The sequence below is a fragment of the Ylistrum balloti genome, unplaced genomic scaffold (assembly GCF_031769215.1).
Source record: "Ylistrum balloti isolate Yb309-2 unplaced genomic scaffold, AGI_CSIRO_Ybal_v1 Utg370490, whole genome shotgun sequence".
Classification (NCBI taxonomy): Eukaryota; Metazoa; Mollusca; class Bivalvia; order Pectinida; family Pectinidae; genus Ylistrum; species Ylistrum balloti.
The window spans coordinates 15,525-36,249 of record NW_026782319.1 but is presented as its reverse complement, the minus strand read 5'-3'; the positions used below and the strand labels follow the sequence as shown (position 1 = coordinate 36,249).

At 35.9% G+C, this 20,725-nt stretch overlaps 1 protein-coding gene across 1 annotated transcript; it reads right to left on the bottom strand.

The window, feature by feature from the left end:
* Positions 1–1,538: 1,538 nt before the first annotated feature.
* Positions 1,539–19,811, bottom strand: LOC132555444 (uncharacterized). Its single transcript, XM_060219794.1, has 3 exons — positions 19,766–19,811; positions 10,986–12,850; positions 1,539–2,835 (listed from the first exon to the last, which is right to left on the bottom strand). Exons 1-3 carry the CDS (start codon positions 19,809–19,811, stop codon positions 2,821–2,823), a joined length of 1,926 nt encoding a protein of 641 aa, XP_060075777.1. The 3' UTR covers positions 1,539–2,820.
* Positions 19,812–20,725: the final 914 nt, after the last annotated feature.

Below are 20,725 nucleotides of genomic sequence, written 5' to 3'. Positions count from 1 at the left end.
TGCATGTGTTGTATTGTGCAGTGTTATGCTGTGTTGTGTCATGTTGTCCTGTGTTGTGTTGTGCTATGATGTGCTGTATTGTGTTGTGTCATGTTGTGCTGTGTTGTGTTGTGCTATGGTGTGCTGTATTGTGTTGTGTTGTGATGTGTTGATGTGCTGTGTTGTGCTGTGCTGTATCGTAATTAAGATTGTGCAACGCAGACCAATCAAGATTTATGCGAGAATGTACAATGTACCATTGTCAAAAAGGTTACAGGTACAAAAACTAAAACTTATCCTACAAAAGGACGTTGTAGAATATTATTGCACTATTTACAATGTAATATAATTCATGGATAATGCTGTAAAGCATTTTGCAGTTTGATAAAGTTATGGGGATATGTGGCATTGAGAAAACCCAGGACAGTACAAAATGATGTTTTCACAACAATCATATGACATCAGTGAGACGCAACCATTTTGCTATCAGGCCTACAAAACGTTGGGTCAGCCTTCTAGAAAAGGGTAGTATTATCCTCCAACTTAGATTTAAAAAAAAAGCCATTGGATGAAGCATGGAAAATCGAGGTAAGTATTAATGTTATAAAGCTGCTGTGGTAGGATGTGAACGTTAGAAAATTAAGTATGGTAAATAGAGTCCGCAGAAGGGAAAACATTGTAGTTGCTGATAACGGAAAACAGCTTTAAATATTATATTGTATTGTATTGTATTGCATTGTATTGTGTTGTATGGTATTGTGTTATATTGAACTATGTTGTACAATGTATTGTATTGAACTGTATTGTGTTGTGTTGTATTGTATTGAACTGTATTGTATTGTATTGTGTTATGTTGTGTTGTATTGTATTGTGTTGTATTGAACTATGTTGTATTGAACTGTATTGTGTTGTGTTGTATTGTGTAGTATTGTGTTATATTTTGTTGTATTGTATTGCATATTGTATTGTATTTGTTGTATTATGCTGTGCTGTACTATGCTGTATTGAATTGTATAGTGTTGTATTGTATAATGCATTGTATTGTGTTGTATATTGCACTGTATTGTGTTGTGTTGTATATTGCATTGTGTTGTATATTGCACTGTATTGTGTTGTGTTGTATATTGCATTGTGTTGTATATTGCACTGTATTGTGTTGTGTTGTGTAGTATTGTGTTATATTTTGTTGTATTGTACTGTATTTGTTGTATTGTGTTGTGCTGTACTATACTGTATTAAATTGTATAATTAATGTTTTGTTAAATGTATTCTATTGTGTTGTATTGTATTTTTTCATATTGTATGGTGTTTTGTATTGTATATTTGTTGTAATGTGTTGTATTATATATTGTAATGTATCTGTTCGTCGCCGTTGTTTTGCACCGTGTTATTGATATCTGTTGTATGTAACAATACACAGAACTCAAAATTGGTATTCTAACCGTGGATTACTTTACACTGAGTAAACAAATAAGCCTAAATGACGGTTCTGAATCCCGCTGAGTCAGGACTTGTATATTCCTATGAAATAAGAACAAAACAGAAAACAAAAACATAGATGCGGTTTTTTTTAAAAGTTTATCTCATCTCCTTGTCAGTACATATATAGTCGCATCCTAGCCTACGAATAACTAACTCTGTATTGCTAGTATGGTTGTCTTTATACAAATTGCAACATCATACAAATAAACATATATACACATAAACATAATTAGCTACGTCATGGATATTTACATAAATCATGAACATCTGTTGTATAAGCAATTAATTTCTATGCAAGTCTCACACAGGGGAGGTTTAGCACCACGTGATACAGAGGGATCCTACAGGGATACTTGTGTATTTGGTTCCTTCTTTTAATAGTATAAAGTATTATGTTTATTAATGATCACTTCTACTGTTACTCTTTTTCCGGACGAATTGCTTCTCATAGATTCATGTCTTTCCGTAATTCGATTCAGATTAATTTCATTCTTTGAATGATTAATCATGAAATTATGTTCGCAAACGATCATTATAAATCATGAAACGAACCAGACCTTGGATATCATACTCGCTCGTCTTAAAATCCATCTGAAAACTTTCCGTACGTTTTTCAATTGATTTTCTTTTTGTAAATCAATGCATTGGAATGGCACAACAAATAAGAACTAACGACAATTCGGCTGTGTCTTAGTACAGCACGGCACAACACAATTCAATCACACATACATGTATATGACGAACAAGATTTCCGAAAGGTAGCAGGTAAGGGGTTAGATTTTATTTTAAGATATTCCATTTGCACAAGTTATCAAATTCAAGGGGTTCCAATATTGTCGTAAACGAGATACCAGTACTTATATACCATTTTTCACATTTTCAGTTTATTCTATGAAAAATTCTTAGGAAATTTATATTTTAAAAAAGACAAGGATATTCCGCCTCACTTATATTAATGTCACATCATGCTACCTGTCATGACGAGACGTTGCCATAATTTTCGAAGTCAATCATAAATGAATGAAAAAAATCTTTCAGTGAATACTTTTTTTCTAATTGGCTGAGTCATGTCATTGTATTTTGGTTTTGGTAGAAATCAGCATTTTAAAACAAATAAATATTTTTAAACTAAAATTCAATCGTTCTGGTTTATCTTCTACTGTGTATTGAGTAAACGTTGTAAATATCACATCCTAATCCTTCATAACTTACGCTCTCTGGTGATCATGTTATTCTAGATAATGACTGATAATGAACAATATGCCTTAAATTGAGGTTGACACGTTCATCCTCTTCTTTCTCCTTTGTATGCGCAGATAATTGTTGACGTCAGTGGTTGGATGTGTTGATCTTTGCCATCTATCTAGCCTTGTTCTAAAAAAGAACACAATAATAAAAAAAATTAATCAAAGTGAAAATGGCACAGGAATAGGTTTCTCTTTGTATCATAAATCTTTCTTATTTCGTTAATCCTTTTTCTTGCGATCGATGTTATTTTCGTAGCTTACCGAAACTATCTTTTTAGTCGATTTTATACTTAAAATAAGCATTTAAACGATCTATTAACACTGTATCAAGTTTTTCTTGAGTCTAAAAAAATAAAAAATCTGGACAATGTTCTGACTCTCGATGAATAGAGAAATGATCAAAATAAATGTGTATATTTTTAGTGTATTTTGGTAGGAAACCCTTCATCATCCATGTAACTTAGAAATATTATTTTATGCATATTAGGGGTAAACTATTTGCCCTATCACTTTTAAATTCAAAGGAAAGAAAACGGAGAAAAGAAAGGTTTGCGTGCAATTATATATCTTTTCTTCTGTGTTCTATAAACGAATATTATCACCACAGTCATTTCTCTGGAAATCCGAGTTTATTTCAAGGCCACTAATGTTTTGATCAGAGTCATAAAGACAATTACGTTTATAGTGAGGGAAATGCTTTAAGGTATAAAATGTGTAACGATATCGTTGTACACACGGGACTGTCATCTCTCAGTGTTATGTACGGAACGGTTTCAGCAAAGGTAATGATCAATTACTTTGTAAACATCAATTCAATCAAAACACTGTGTTCGTAATAGCAATAACAGATGCTTTGTTCTATAAATGTTCGGCGTGCACTCACGTGACACGGATCAATCTGCAATTTGGCATTATCTAAAGACGCTGGTTAATTAAACACATGTGCATGTCCTAATGGAGATGGAGATGACAGGTGGGTATGTTTTAAGAAACATACTGAACTCAAGTTATACAGTGATGTGTCGTCTTTGAAGTAGTATTTGTTTTTCAAGACTAAACGCCATCATTGTAAATGACAAGAGAAGATTCGGGTGTGCGCTGTGAAGCCCATATCTGCGATAGAGGGAGATAACTCGTACAAGTTTAGATTAATGATGAATGACGAGAGCAAAATTGTTCAGTAGATTGTGGAAAACGCACTTTTTCACTTTGTTAAATCAATAATGAAAAGCAACAATATTTCGATATTTCAGCAAGCGACAAACGTGCTTCTACAAAACCGTGAGCTAGGATTGAATACAAATTATTTTCTTTCTACCATTCCCCATGCTATTTATCAAATACAATGTAAATACAAATTTACTTATTTATCTAATGGGCTTTACGTCCACTATTACGGTAATACTAGTAGAACCTCATACTATAATATAATAGACGGAAATACGTTTAAATTAACTTGGTGCCACGTAAAATGTCATAATACTGTCACACTCTTTAAACATGTTGATATCCAGTCACGTTTGTACATATAAAACACTGGTCTTTTAATCTCGCTCTCTAAATCTGTATGACAATAAATAGATACACTGTTTTCTGCGAATTTCATGTGAAAACACTGATGTTCTTCCTTGTCTGTTTGTTTGCTGAGTTTGTCGCTCCTTGATCAACAAGGGACATTTTGAGATTCGATATCCACTAGATTGGTCGAACCCATGCCCCTCAAATCTTCATCTCATGTTACAAATTCTGATGCTGAGCTAACATCGCCTTTAGCTCCTATTCCACCTTGAATATTCAGAGATCTCGAGAAACACTGTAATAAACTACTTTCTAGAGAATATCTATGTTTATATTCAATCACTACATAAGCATTCGATATCTTACAAGATCGAGTTACTATCAAACAATGCCGATGTTGATGTAAATAATTAAGTTCACGATGAAAATCAAGGTGAACTCTCCTAAACGTGCCATACATTCCTTTATGCACAGACACTGAACTAGTTGTTGTTCCCTAATGGCGTCAACAAAAGAATCCGCTTTTTTGGTGATGTCATTAATAACGAAAACAAATGTGTTTTTCACGTGCGTTTAATTGCTGCAGATAATGAAGCTGGCTGTTTATGTGCTCTGTATAGGTTGTGTAACGCGTATATCTTCAAGTAATCAAATAGTGAAGACGATAGCCAGTCAGCGATCAGATAAAGGTTATATTAACTCTCCGTTCGTCTGTCATGTGTCTACATTGTCATTTAGGTCAACCTGTATCTGTCTGTACGTCTGTAAGTGTAGCAGACAGGTGTGTCCACGCTACCACTAAGCTTATATAAGTCCGTCTGTCTGTCTGTGATATTTCTACATTGCCATTTGAAAACGGGAAAACTGTATGTCTGTTTATCTATACGTCTGCCAGTGGTCTACGTTGTCATATAACTTGAAACACATCTGACACGTTTGTACATTGTCAGTTAGGAAAACCGTTTCTGTCTGTAATAATTCCTAGAAAAAGCATGCTCATTACAGTATACAGTCATTGCCATCCTCTCATTTTCTGTCACCAAAATAGAGCGGGCAGGTAGCTGATGGCTTTTACGTTTAGGTTGAAAAAAGTCGTATGTCATCTTGGCTTCTCAACAACGACACTAACCTAAGGGTGGATTTAAACACGGCCATCTCATCCAACCGTTCAGACACCGTAGGCCATTCCCATTTGATATGAATATCTAACACGAAGTGAAATAAAGAACTAACAATTAATATTGATACCTTAATGGATATCACAACACGGACAGAAATAAAGAACTCACAATTAACATTGATACCTTAATGGATATCACAACACGGACAGAAATAAAGAACTCACAATTAACATCGATACCTTAATGGATATCACAACACGGACAGAAATAAAGAACTCACAATTAACATCGATACCTTAATGGATATCACAACACGGACAGAAATAAAGAACTCACAATTAACATCGATACCTTAATGGATATCACAGCACGGACAGAAATAAAGAACTCACAATTAACATCGATACCTTAATGGATATCGCAACACGGACAGAAATAAAGAACTCACAATTAACATCGATACCTTAATGGATATCGCAACACGGACAGAAATAAAGAACTCACAATTAACATCGATACCTTAATGGATATCGCAACACGGACAGAAATAAAGAACTCACAATTAACATCGATACCTTAATGGATATCGCAACACGGACAGAAATAAAGAACTAACCATTAACATTGATACCTTAATGGATATCACAGCACGGACAGAAATAAAGAATTGATACCTTAATGGATATCACAACACGGACAGAAATAAAGAAGTAACCATTAACATTGATACCTTAATGGATATCACAACACGGACAGAAATAAAGAACTCACAATTAACATCGATACCTTAATGGATATCACAACACGGACAGAAATAAAGAACTCACAATTAACATCGATACCTTAATGGATATCACAACACGGACAGAAATAAAGAACTCACAATTAACATCGATACCTTAATGGATATCGCAACACGGACAGAAATAAAGAACTCACAATTAACATCGATACCTTAATGGATATCGCAACACGGACAGAAATAAAGAACTCACAATTAACATCGATACCTTAATGGATATCGCAACACGGACAGAAATAAAGAACTAACCATTAACATTGATACCTTAATGGATATCACAGCACGGACAGAAATAAAGAATTGATACCTTAATGGATATCACAACACGGACAGAAATAAAGAAGTAACCATTAACATTGATACCTTAATGGATATCACAGCACGGACAGAAATAAAGAATTGATACCTTAATGGATATCACAACACGGACAGAAATAAAGAAATTGATACCTTAATGGATATCACAACACGGACAGAAATAAAGAACTCACAATTAACATTGACACCTTAATGGATATCACAACACGGACAGAAATAAAGAACTCACAATTAGTATTGATACCTTAATTGATAAGATAGACAATTATAAGGTGACGACTGATTTGTCTAAAGACTGATGAGTGATTTTGATGGATACGGCTGAAATCTAGAAGGGGGTACTGGAGGCTTCTTGGAGGGATTTGTGAGACATTTACTCTTTTTATTTTACAATAATAAATGTACAAGCAGTAAACTTTATATACTACTGTCTGATGTTCCAATTATCCTTGACATCGCTAAAATTCATTGTCTATCCTGTGAATGCTAACAATTGCTGTTGTTCTTCTGGCAGCCATGTTCATGTATAATTCACACTCCTCGCTAACATCCTTGTCTTACTAGAAATAGTTATGAGAGTCAACCATTGGCGTGTTATAATGTCAAGGTTATTTTTATTACAATTTGACGTATACAGCCACGACTGTTCAAGGCTGGCATTTTCAACTCTACGTTGTGATGAAGGATATTCTCGTGAAATGACCATCCATGCACGGTACAGTTACAATGTACTAGCATAATTCAACGTTAGTTTTGTCACAAGGACACTTCTCAGGAACAATAGAATTTTGCCTACAAACCGATTTAAACTTAATTTGGTGTTATTTATAGCATCTTGAGGAACAATTCATGAAATGGGTTACAAAAGTTCCCTTGGGCATGCGATGCATGTATGACATATTTAGCGCCGCGAACTACAGCTGTAACACAGGGCTCACTATTTCGTTAAAAAACTGTCAAAACAATAGTGACCACTATCCAAATGAACTATTTTTGAACGGGTAGAAACTGCAGTAAATTATGAACATGTAACAAAATTGCAAAATAAAAATGTTATACAATTTTGGGCTAATTTTTAATGTCCACTGCTATAAGTTGATATGTATCCCATTACCTTTACCAGATAAATGGTCAGGGACTGTTTGTAACGCGTGTTAGAATTAACAATGTACCGATGAAATCGGGTCGCTTCACTTTAAGCATGTAAAAAATCAGAACAACTCGAAAATATGATTTTAATGTGGCCATACATTAGCGCAAATTGGCGCCCACTTGGGGAGAATAGAGATGATGGGGCTGATAGTCCCCTTCACAGACAATACAGATACAGTGTTGTAACGGTATTTGAACCGATAAGTCAGTGTAATGGTACTCCAGTGAATTTCAATAAGACAGTGTACTTTTGGTACTTTTCATAGTATTGATACTACCAGTGTACACTTAACTGTTGTAGTAATTTCAATAGTTTTACTGGAAAATTACTGTGAACATTTACGAATTAACACGTAATTTTACTGTTTGCACTTCTTAAGTTTGGAGAGAAGTTATTTCATACCAACTTTTTCTTGCAGTTATGAATTATCTAGAGTGTAATATGTTTATATTCTATGTATGAACTATGTTAGCATTAAACCATTCTGTGTTGTTTAGATGACTCCGAGTCTTTTTGAACATATGTATGCATGAGGAAAAACATATTTTTTATCTTTTTTTTTCTCTTAAACAGTTTATGTATTTATGTATTTATGCTGCATTATCAAAGCACCGGTTGATATAAAGCTGTACAACAATGTCACAATACACTCTACTGAGGATTACTGGGTTTGGTGTCTATGGCATAGAAACGTATTTAAATGTATACACATATATATTTCAGTCATCACCCACCACCATCTGCACCTATATACATCACATATATCATCAGCATGCACGATGCAATACATATCGATAGGTATCAATCCCCTTATTCGTCCAGCCCCCTGGGAATACACTGACATCCTTGCTGTCTATGATGAAGGGAAGCCAAAGGGGAAATCACTGTGTTATCGTGGCGACAGCAAACCAGGAAGACATCGCCCCAATTCGAATCCCACATTAAAGTGAGAGGTCCGCAGTTCACTTTTGACTGCATTCGAGGTATGATTAACGTCATAATGTCATAAATAAGACAAATGTGTTATATGTACGTTCTCGCTACAACCATTTTTAAATAAAGACGATGTCGCCGCATGACTGGGCCACAGACTGGCGTTTTTATAGTGCTATCATACTGAACTATCACCACCTGGACACGATGCATCGCACCCCGATTGGTCACACTAAATGTTAACCATTCAACCGATGGATGCATCCTATGCAATGCTAAGTGATCAGCAAAGATCATGGAGATTCATTTTATAGCTGATGCATACACATCTGGATAACAGTTACAATAAATAGTTCTACCCATTTAGCTTACTGAATGTATTCACGAAACATGGTAGTCAGGTATTGATGGCTTTATATTTCATTCTCAAGAGAATGGAACAACCCTCGGGGCTATCGGTATTCAAGAATAGCTACAGTACATATCCAGATGAATTGTTAGAAGTCTGTAACACGGAACATTCGCTCGATGTCTTTATTACCAACTAATTCACCGCTACAAACACAGACATGTTATCTCCGAAAGTTAAAGTACACACGGCATGTGGCGAATTTCTCAAATTAAAGGAAAGTAGAATATTTAAGTTGGAAGGAGCCTTCGTCGTCTGAATAAAACACTATATCTTGTCTTGTTTTCTTCTCTGTTTACCATTCACTGAATATATTTATGTTTTCATACAATTTTAATTCCTGTTGTACTGTAAAAGTTAACGCATGAAATAATTGTTACACAATACATGTGTAATGACTCTAAAAAATAAAGTGATAGTTCTTCTGCGTGAAAATGTCAAATAATACATTATGATGTTGATGAAATCATACAACTGTGAATGATGGTTTCTTAATATTTGTCTACTCGTTCCTCCCACACCAGATTCTTGCTGTGATCCATTCTAACGTAATCTCGTAAAATCTGGCACGGTATCGGGACCCATGTTTCTGTATACCAGCCCTGTTCGTATCGTATGGTCTATAAAATATCTGAGGATCAGTCTTTAGATCTAACTTAACTTCTGTTTTATTACACAGCTTGCAGATTTTCAGCTGGGTTTTTTTTTTTTTTTTTTTTTTCAAATATTTAAAGTTTTATCATGTACATGTATTACAGGGAAGGGCTCCCAGACATCAGAAGTGATAAGATTGTAGAAATTCCTTGTCTATCTCCACAACAGAAAAAATATCTCGTAAAAATTCCTTCTGTTTTACTAATATTAAACAACTTTTTAAAATAATGAAATAATCTCTCATGTTATCTTTACATTTAGTATTCACGTGGATTTGTTCCAATATTTAAGTTTGTGTAGTACACTCAAGATTAAATACAGAATGCAGGAACACAAAAAATATATTAAGTCAGTTTATAGAGTAAACAGTTATACAAACAGTACACATCCATTCATCATGCCTACATGTCTGGTTGTATCAAGCTTCTTCATTTTACAGTTAAATATCGTTAACTAGTCTTTTAACATCTGACTTCGTCTGATGGTTCACATGTCAAAAGTAAAGAGAAAAAATCGACAGACAAATATTGCGAACTGTCCGTTTCCTGTTTATAGAAATTTCTTTCAATATAGGAAGCTGAACAAAACAGAATGTTATTACCATCTAAACCTCTTAAATATAAAAAAATATACACAACGCATAATTGTTCCTGACAATTTTCATTTTCTTCAGAAAAAAATACATACATTCACAAAAGTTCAATATCAGGAACAGTTACACAGAAGCTTGCTACAACGGACATTTTTTTCGAACTATTTTTTGTATATTGTGAATACGAGACTTTTCCTGATAACGTTGCACTACTTCCATAAAATCGCATATATTCAGCAATCATGCATACTATATTAAGATATGTACATCGTTACAAATATGTGTACGTCTGACGATTTTCATATTTCCGATGTTTGCCGGAACAAGAGACATGTTGATATTATCATTAACAGACATTCAACATGGGATTTTAAACAGTGGTGAGACACACATGGCACAGGGGAGTTAATTTATGTGATGAATGAGAAATTATTTCAGTATGCAAGGATGAATCGTTCATGCCAACAAGCTGTCGTGTTAGTGTTGAAATGAGGGGATGACAGTCACAACTGCTATTTCTCTACAAAAGTGGTAGAAAAATGATAGAGTGTGTTGCATTTTACATAAAGTGTATCAACTTCATGAACCTCAAAATGTTATTACCACTGATGGTTTGCTCGACAAAAATAAACAGAATTATTTCTCACACAGGTTTTTGTTTGTCAAAATTTCATTATCACCAACAAGAGACCTTGAAAGGTTTGTGAGTATGGCAGTGAAACACATGCATAACGCGGCACAAACAAAATTGGTTGAACACCAGAAATAATATCATACTTGACTGCAGAGGGCGCGCGAGTGGTGAAGACCGTGGTCGGAATCGTTGGAGGAATTGTCTTGTGATGACGTCATGGAATAATTTGCAGAATCTCTCCGAGAAATATCAGATTTCCCGCTACTTAAAGTTTGAACAGGTTTGGGATAAAGATGGTTTGAGTTATCTTTTGGAACAATGTCTGGCTGTTTCTCACCGCCTATTTCGTTATAGTCTTTGTCATTTAAAAGCTTGACTTTGACTTCGTTGTTGGTACTTGGGTCCTTCAGATCCCTAATAGTCAGCCTAGAATCCTTAGGGTGAACCTTGTCTGCCGATTTGAACCGACTCTGTTTATCCAGTTTGTCACGTTGTTCGGCTGTGTCGATATTTGACGGTTTGTAATTAATCACTACTGGGGGCTGGCGTACTCCGTCCCCACTGCTCTGAGGCCGTGGAGGTTTATTGCTAGTACTTTGTAATTTTGTTTCTGATTCTGAACCCGACGCAGACGTTAAAACAATTTCGTGATTCTGTGAATCAGGATTAACTTTTTTTGCTGTTTCTAAGAGCGGTTCCTTGAAATCCTCTCTCTGTTTAGAATGCTGAAACCTTGGTAAACTAGAACTTTTATTGTTAGCGGGTGACACCGCTCGGCAGGTATCTATGTCGGACAAACTCCGACGGAAAGGAGAAACCATCCCCTTTCTACTTCCTGCATGCACGTCGGCTGTAACATTAACACGTGTGTCTCCTTCGTGTGGTGACTGACAGCGAAGCAGGTTGTCACTCGACCGCCGGACGGTTTCGTGAAATGTCACACGTTGGGCACCGCTACGTCTATTTCGCGAGCGTCTCATTATCACACTATTGCTGTCATCATCACATGCATCCGGGTTCTCACTTACAGTTGGCAGGGAGAGTTCGAATCGCTCTTCTTCCTCTGAAGGGGCTGTCTCGAATTCATCGAATCCACTCTCACTTGCGGTAATGTCACAACTTGGAATCGAACTCGGTCGCTTTCCACGTGTCATTTGGATGTCTTTCAGTTCAATAGAACCAATAGAAATGGATGGCGTTCTTAACAAACTGTCACTCTTTATAACAAATATCGGTTCGCCTACATTTGCGTAATCTAGTATTCGGAACAGCCATTGTTCCTTTATTGTAAGTAGCGTCCACAAGCAAATCCAGCATATCATATATGCTACATCAATAACGACACACGTCAGAACGAGGTTGTCACTCGTGAGCCTGTAGATTGAAACCAGGTCATAAAGGATTGGACCCTTAAATATTGCAAGAAGTACCAGGGTGCCGACTGCACATGAATGAGACACATACCCGTTACAGGGACCTTTGTAGTTCCGCTTATGTCGAACGTACTTTTCGGGATTGTGTTTCCGGTCGACTAGTCGGAATTTTTCATGAAAATGATAGGAGCCGTAGTAGAAGACGGTAATTGTTGACAGAAGGACAATGGTCCCGCCAAACAAGTACAGGACTAACGTACCGCCTGGACCTAGAGCCAACGATAGGTTATGGTTGTAAATAGAATAATTTATTGTCACTTTGTAAAGTATAGAAAACCCTGTGTAGGCGAAAATTGATTCCACGCTCATGAAAAGCAACTGAAAAGCGAATGTGAATGAAAGAGCTTTGTTTGTATACCAGAATACAGCGGCATATCGAACGGTGAAAGCAACAAGCGCCGATACGAAGAAGACGAATTCCGGTGACATCACTGAATCTCCAAACGTATAGATGATGCCGACATTAAAAGCGGACGCATTACTTTTCACAGTATTATTCATTCGAGCATTGAAGTCGCTCCATCCTCTTCGTTCTTCTGGAAACAGGAAATCGATGTTTGATGCCCAGATATTACCTGCAAATATAGAGAAAAGGTTGTGAAAATAAATAATTTAATTTTGATTTAACAAATTTGTCTACTCCATAAATAAAAACATGGCGTGATACCTTTGTAACTATAGTCACGATAATTCCGATTGAATGCTTAATTTATCATATTGCACTATATGCAATATTATACTAAAACATGAGGACTCTCTCCTAATCTTAAACCAAAAATATTAAGAAAAGACCAAATTTGTATCAAACGAAATTGACTCGTAAATCTTCATTTAAAACTTTTAAAACTTTAAAACCTCGAATTTCGTAAAAACGATCAACTGGATATAACCACCTATTTATATCACAGAAAATTCATTATGTTTAATTTCTATTTTTTAATATCTATAAATCGTTGTCATTCATAATCGTGTGAAAGTCTTTTTTACACAAAAACAATTATTTGACTTTTGTCTTAAACGTTTTGAATGTTGTAACAAGTCTAAAATTTTTGTCACAAGATCTTGGTAGAAATGGCGTCATGTGCCTCGCCATACATAAAACACACAAAAAAGGTGTTGAGAGCGTGAGATTTTTACGATAAATCACATTATCAGATGACTTGACGACAACGAAGTGAGAATGCGGGAAGCCAGCATTTCAGTAACAACTGACAATAAAGGGCGATGTGATTCACCGACAAACATCGCCACTGCACCAATTACTGTACAATGTATAGTTTCTAAAGCATTTTTTCGTGCTCCATTCACTGTGGGCTTAAATCATACTGTCAGTATTTCATTAACAATCTAACAGGAATGTTCTCATGGAAAGATATTTTAACTGTGCCCGGTAGATATGGTTTTATTGGTTTACCCAGAACATGTGTTTAGAGCCTACAGGACATATCATTGGTCAAATCACAAAAACAGATACACCAGGGCGGTCAGTGGAAGGCATACACAATGAATATGGTGTTTCCGTGTAAGCACACATTTCATTTAATTTTTTTTAATCTATCTCGTTACATAGAATGACTTTTTATAGAAAACAAAGTAAAATGATAAATATAATGTGTTTAAGATTAGCTTGGTTGATCTATTTTTAGAAATGTAAGTAATACACATTAAATGTTACAGATGTCAGGAATCCTAGGTAGCGACAACTATTGGGATTGAAATCCATTTGAAATAGACAGATATCATAATACATCGCCGTTATATGTAAGGGTCGATGAAGGCACTTAGCTAAAAAAAACAGAAAAAAATATTTGAACAAGGAAGAAAAAACATTTCATCGCAGTAAAAACACAGTGTATTTAGGTTGCCTAGGACGAGGATAATGGTGATTCCCTTCTATAATCCATCTGAAAACACCGACTAAAAAGATTTCGGGCAGCTAATAGAATTCCCCCAAATGCCGTTGTTGGTCTTAATCAAACAATATCCGAGGACAATGAGGGAGAGAGGGGCTAACTGCGTTTAAGCCACTGTCTAGACGTGTATCTATCATTTGATTTGTGTTTTAACAATGTGCAAAGCGAAACTAACTCCACAATCATGCCTATTTATCGGAGATGATCACAGCAAAGAGAATAGGACGGCTCTACAGTAAAATTCTGCTTCAGTCAGTGGTAGTTTCGTACGAAGCCTGGGGTCGCTTGTCCGTCCCATTATGGATCACTAACCATTGCCCTAGTGTCGTGAGTGACAATTTCAATGCGGAGCTCTGAAGAGATAAACAATTTATCTAATCTACACCAAATGCGAAACCATCTTTAAGCTTTATCAATCGCTCTTGCTGGCCCGGGCGGAAGTGGTTTTACTGTATGGCGAAACCGGAGTACTGGAGAGAACCGGAGTGCCGGTTATAGAAACAGCAAAAAGTCCAGTAGTGTCGTTAACTGTGTACTGGGCGGACATTAGTTTTTTTCGTAAACAAATCATTAACTATTGACCACTGTGTTAGTCTGATACGTTCTAAAAATGGCGAGAAAACCGAAGACATCTTTTTGGCAGGATTTCTGTCAGTATGTAGTCAGTATGATGGACATTTCAAACAGGTGGATAGGTGGCTTCAAATAATTCATGGTTACATAAACAAATCTGCTGACGATTCAAAATAATAGAAGGCCTGACTCATTTTTTCCGAAGGATATGTTTAAACAAAATCTCCTCCAAGACAAATTAAAACAACATAAACACCCCGCGACATTGCCTGCGTGTTTTAGATCTAACGCTCAGCGTGTCATATACCGCGGTCAAATCGAGCGCAAGTTGCTTGTACTAAGACAATTAACTGCCACGTGCTGCGTCTGTGTTTACATAAGTAAGGTTTATATCTACGTTACATGACCACGGCTGTCTGTTTGGCATGGTGTATTGCCGATCAAATAATCTTAGGCACTTGATGCCTTTCTTTAGTATCTCTTTTCTCACTATTATGTATTACATTGTGCTTACCTATGCAATAGAATATAGAACTCTCAACACAGCTAGGCTGGTGGTAAACTGCTTTGTGGTTTATTTACTTACTCTACGACAGGGCTCATTGATGACAAACGATGGCACATGTACGTTTCGGTGACAGTATTGGTAGAATACCCCCGCCCCATCCCCCCCCCCCACCCCATCCCCCACCCCAAGTTGTTGACGAACTCCGAAGTATTTTTGATAGATATATATTACAAGAGAGGCAGAACATCGATAACTACCACATTCACTTCAGCACCAGTCTAGACTTAAATACTATTTTTCTCAAATGATCATTACTCTTCAAGGGCCTAAACGATTATTGTGGTTTGTTTCCATTTAATTATTTTATCTTAATTGTTTAACACTAATAATTTAGTATTTACAATGTACTAGCACAGAAATCTATCTCGATAATGTAAACACCCCAATCAGTCCGGAAGTGTTATTACACCGCTCTTTTAAGCTAAATCTTCTGGAAATATACATGTTATACATGTAATAGTTTACAAAAGACACACTATAGAATTAGATACAGTTGATTCAAACAATGAATTAACATGTATCAAAAAGCTGTTTCGTCCTTCTAGGACTCGTCAGTGATGCTAGGGGCCTAAATATTTAACCCAGCAGGTGACTGAGGAAAATCCAAAGTGATCGAACGAAATGTCAAAATTTCGATAGGGTGTTGCACGTGTCCCATAATTTAATAGATTTTGTGATTTTCATTATCTGATGATTTTAAAGGGACATCAATTGCATGCTGATATCCTGAAGTACTACTTTTAGAATGAATTAAAACGTGGCATGCAGGTAACGGCAAAGAGACTAAAACTCTTGAAGATAACATAAAAGACACACAAATGAAAAAGAAAATTTGATAATCGAAGACAATAATGAATTTGATTGCATAATACAACTGTTTCGTCATTCTAGGACTCTTTAACGATACCAAGGGCATACATTTAAAACGTAGGAGGCAAATAGGAGAACGAGCCATATGTCAAAATCTACGTAATATCCAGTCTTGATCATATACATAAATAACCCTTTTATTAGACAATACCACATACTACAAATAAAAACACTAAAACACGTGGTGTATGAGCTGATACATGTGTGTAAGGTTTTTACGAGATGCGCTTAAATCGATAGTGCATCCCGGATACACAAGTACTCCTAATGAAGCCTTCGTGCCATATCTGAAACTCGACTTCAAATTAAGCCGATATCTGTCGATTGTAATCGTGTAAAGTTAATGGAATTACTTGAGGATTAAATACTGTATTGGGGTTTAATCTTCATCACAATCTGATTACATTGAATTTTCCCATCATTAACTCTCACTTTGAAAGCTGCACTCCGTTTTTTTCTTGAATTTTCCCATCATAAACTCTGACTAACTGTTGCGCTCAATTTTAGTGTTGTCGAAATGGGGCGATCTTTATAAATTGTACGGAACGCATTTCACTGGTTGGCATCACTGATCAATTAATACTTAGTCTAATTCATTCCAAGTAATTGCTTCCTTCAACGGTAAAAGAAGGCCTTCCGGGAAACAGTTTTCTCGTTAACCATTAAAATGTATATCTAAAACAATCTATATACCAATACCCAGCCTGATAATGGATAAATACTGTTTTAAAGTAAATTTTAAAAAAATGCCTATTCTGTGGCTATGTCATAAAGGTCATGCGATACATAATATATCTATAACGGCACGTGCACGGATATCGTATGAACCAAAGGTATCAATAAGAATTTCGAGATGGATTATGTTCCACTTTCAATTTAAATCATTTGTACTTTATATATCTATATAAGAGCAATTTTATAACTTTTTCAGTTCATCATATTCCATATATGATTTTCAGCAATTTTATTTAGTTTGATATACTCTCCATCACTACTACACGTACACGAGCCTTGATGTCTGTATTGGTCAGTCATATCCAGTTCACATATTATTTCGGATCATGTTAAATTCTGTCTTGTTGAGCCCATCATGCACACTTGGCACGTGAATCATAGTAGATTAAGTATACATTAAAATTACAAAGGGCATATCCTTCATCACATCAAACCTTTTCCCCTGTCACTTCAAACCTATTCCTTTGATAATTCCAGCCTATTCCTTTGTCACACTAAACCTATTCCTTTTTCACACAAGTAATCATGTAATCATGTATGTTGTCAAATAAAGCCTATCATATTGTTACTAACGGTCCAATCTTGTCGTATCGATTCTCCTTTCATACACCTCTTTCATTCAGTAAGTAGATTCGCTCTAAATGTTGCATAGGTATCACTGATTGTATCATATGTATCACTGATTGTATCACTGACTGTACCATAGGTATCACAGATTGTACCATAGGTATCACTGATTGTACTATAGGTATCACTGACTGTATAACTGATTGTACCATAGGTATCACAGATTGTACCATAGGTATCACTGATTGTATCATAGGTATCACTGACTGTATCACTGATTGTACCATAGGTATCACTGACTGTATCACTGATTGTACCATAGGTATCACTGGCTGTATCACAGATTGTACCATAGGTATCACTGATTGTACCATAGGTATCACTGACTGTATAACTGATTGTACCATAGGTATCACAGATTGTACCATAGGTATCACTGATTGTATCACTGATTGTACCATAGGTATCACTGATTGTACCATAGGTATCACTGATTGTACCATCACTGATTGTATCACTGATAGGTATCACTGACTGTATATCACTGACTGATTGTACCATAGGTATCACTGGCTGTATATCACAGATTGTACCATAGGTATCACTGATTGTATCACTGATTGTACCATAGGTATCACTGACTGTATAACTGATTGTATCAAAGGTATTTCTGATTGTATCACTGATTGTACCATAGGTATCACTGATTGTACCATAGGTATCACTGATTGTACCATAGGTATCACTGATTGTATCACTGATTGTACCATAGGTATCACTGATTGTACCATAGGTATCACTGATTGTATCACTGATTGTACCATAGGTATCACTGATTGTATCACTGATTGTACCATAGGTATCACTGATTGTATCACTGATTGTACCATAGGTATCACTGATTGTATCACTGATTGTACCATAGGTATCACTGATTGTATCACTGATTGTATCACTGATTGTATCACTGATTGTACCATAGGTATCACTGATTGTATCACTGATTGTACCATAGGTATCACTGATTGTATCACTGATTGTACCATAGGTATCACTGACTGTATAACTGATTGTACTATAGGTATCACTGATTGTATCACTGATTGTACCATAGGTATCAATGATTTTACCACAGATATCACTGATTGTACCATAGGTATCACAGATTGTACCATAGGTATCACTGATTGTACCACTGATTGTACCATAGGTATCACTGATTGTACCATAGATATCACTGATTGTATCATATGTAACACTGATTGTATCACTGATTGTATCATAGGTATTATTGATTGTATCACTGATTGTACCATAGGTATCACTGATTGTACCATAGATATCACTGATTGTATCACTGATTGTACCATAGGTATCACTGATTGTACCATAGATATCACTGATTGTATCACTGATTGTACCATAGGTATCACTGATTGTACCATATATATCGCTGCTGTCACCACTGCTTCTCAGACTGGAACATTCTTCTCTTCGTGTTTTTTCTCACGGAACTTGTATACCTGAGTAAAACTAACAAACATGGACAAGTATTCACGCCGGAGACTATGATATCGTTTTGTCTGTTAATTTACAGTAAATCGGTATGTTGATGATCTAAGTTGCAACGAAAACCATTTTAAAACAATTTCAGTGAAGGCCAGTACTCCAAGGAATCTGATTTTTGCGTTGCAGGATGGCACGATAAACCTATTGAAATATGGAGAGGATAATTTGAGAAATAATTGTTTACATGGTCTTTTTGTCAACTCTTACATTTGTAATGATACATTTTGATGTAATATCTCTTACCAATTGATCATCAAAAATTAGTTTTACCTTAACTATGAATTGACGTTGGCGACTTGATGAATCAAAAAACATATCCTATTTTCTTACTTTTTAAGGACAATTTAACTAATTTTGTCAATGCTTGCCAATCATTTTTCCTTTCGAAAAATCGCTACAATTCTGACCGGCTTGATATTTTAAGATGTATGCAGTATTTCTTAATAACTTGGTACATTCCTACACACAAGTATGTCCCACTGGTGAGACAGGTGTAACGCCATTCACTATTACAGACACGCAATCAGAAGCCAAGCCCCGTGTAATTGCCACGCTAGTTACAAAACACTTGGAGTAGAGAGAACCAAGCACGCCCCGACGCCAGATACAGTTAGGAAAGCATGCCAATACCTTGTTTAGCAGAGACAACATCTTTCATAATACAGATAAATAGGCCTCGTTTTATCATGACTTGCCTCCCTGTCCAGCCATCTGTTCTTCCTTGTTTTCTGTACTGCCCATTTACATTCATATTCTAGTGTGCCTAGCTCGCTGTGATAGTGAAATCACAACAGTGCATCAACGTCATAACTTACAATTTTCATATTTTTTACGGTGTTAAAAATTGCGATCGTCTATCTTTGCATGTAATATGATTTATGCGTTAATTATGTTATTTTTTTGGAGTTTATTACTCTTAATTGCTTTCTCCTAAGATGTTCAGCTCTCTGTAATGCCTCACCGTAAACTTGATGATACATCCGACGTAATTCAATATTGTACAAGGCAAAAGTACAGTAATTTTCTGAAACATGAAAAAAGACGTACCTTATATTTTTACATGACGATATATGTCTATAATTGACATGGATTGGCAGAGTGTGTTCTGATAATATCATCATTACATATATGGCTAGGTTCTAAATATGAGTTCTGATTCTTGGATTATTTATACACATGATAAATAATCCTATTTGTTAACTCATCTTGACCAAACAAGCAGGTAAGAAACATGATATAACTGACCAAATGACCACCGTGCGCGCCGACAATAGTAATGCTAAATCATTTCTACACTGCATGCGAGTGCTCGCGAGTAGAGACGAATTTTGGAACGCTCACCATGGGTCATTTTCATGCTTCATTCTTAAAACTGGAAATCTGCAATGCATTTACTTGATCATCGTCTCAGCAGGTGTTCAGTGTGCCTGCATTATACAGCATGTAATTGTACCCGTTTCTGTGTTCCTGCGATTTCCACAATTTGACGTTATTCTGCAGAAACGAAAACATGACAGTTACTCAAAAATGGTTGAGTTTTTTTTTTTAATCCAAACCATCTTTGATTAAAATGTATACAGCCGTCGGAGTTCTGAATCAGACACGCCAGGCCTCACTGTGGCGCCTTGTGCACTGTCACAGAAAATAACACTTTG

Coding starts and splice junctions, on each gene's coding strand:
- LOC132555444 (XM_060219794.1), bottom strand. CDS start 19,811: ATGGGCAGTACAGAAAACAAGGAAGAACAGATGGCTGGACAGGGAG. Junction 12,851..19,765: donor ACAGATGGCTGGACAGGGAG/GCAAGTCATGAT, acceptor CTATATTTGCAG/GTAATATCTGGGCATCAAAC.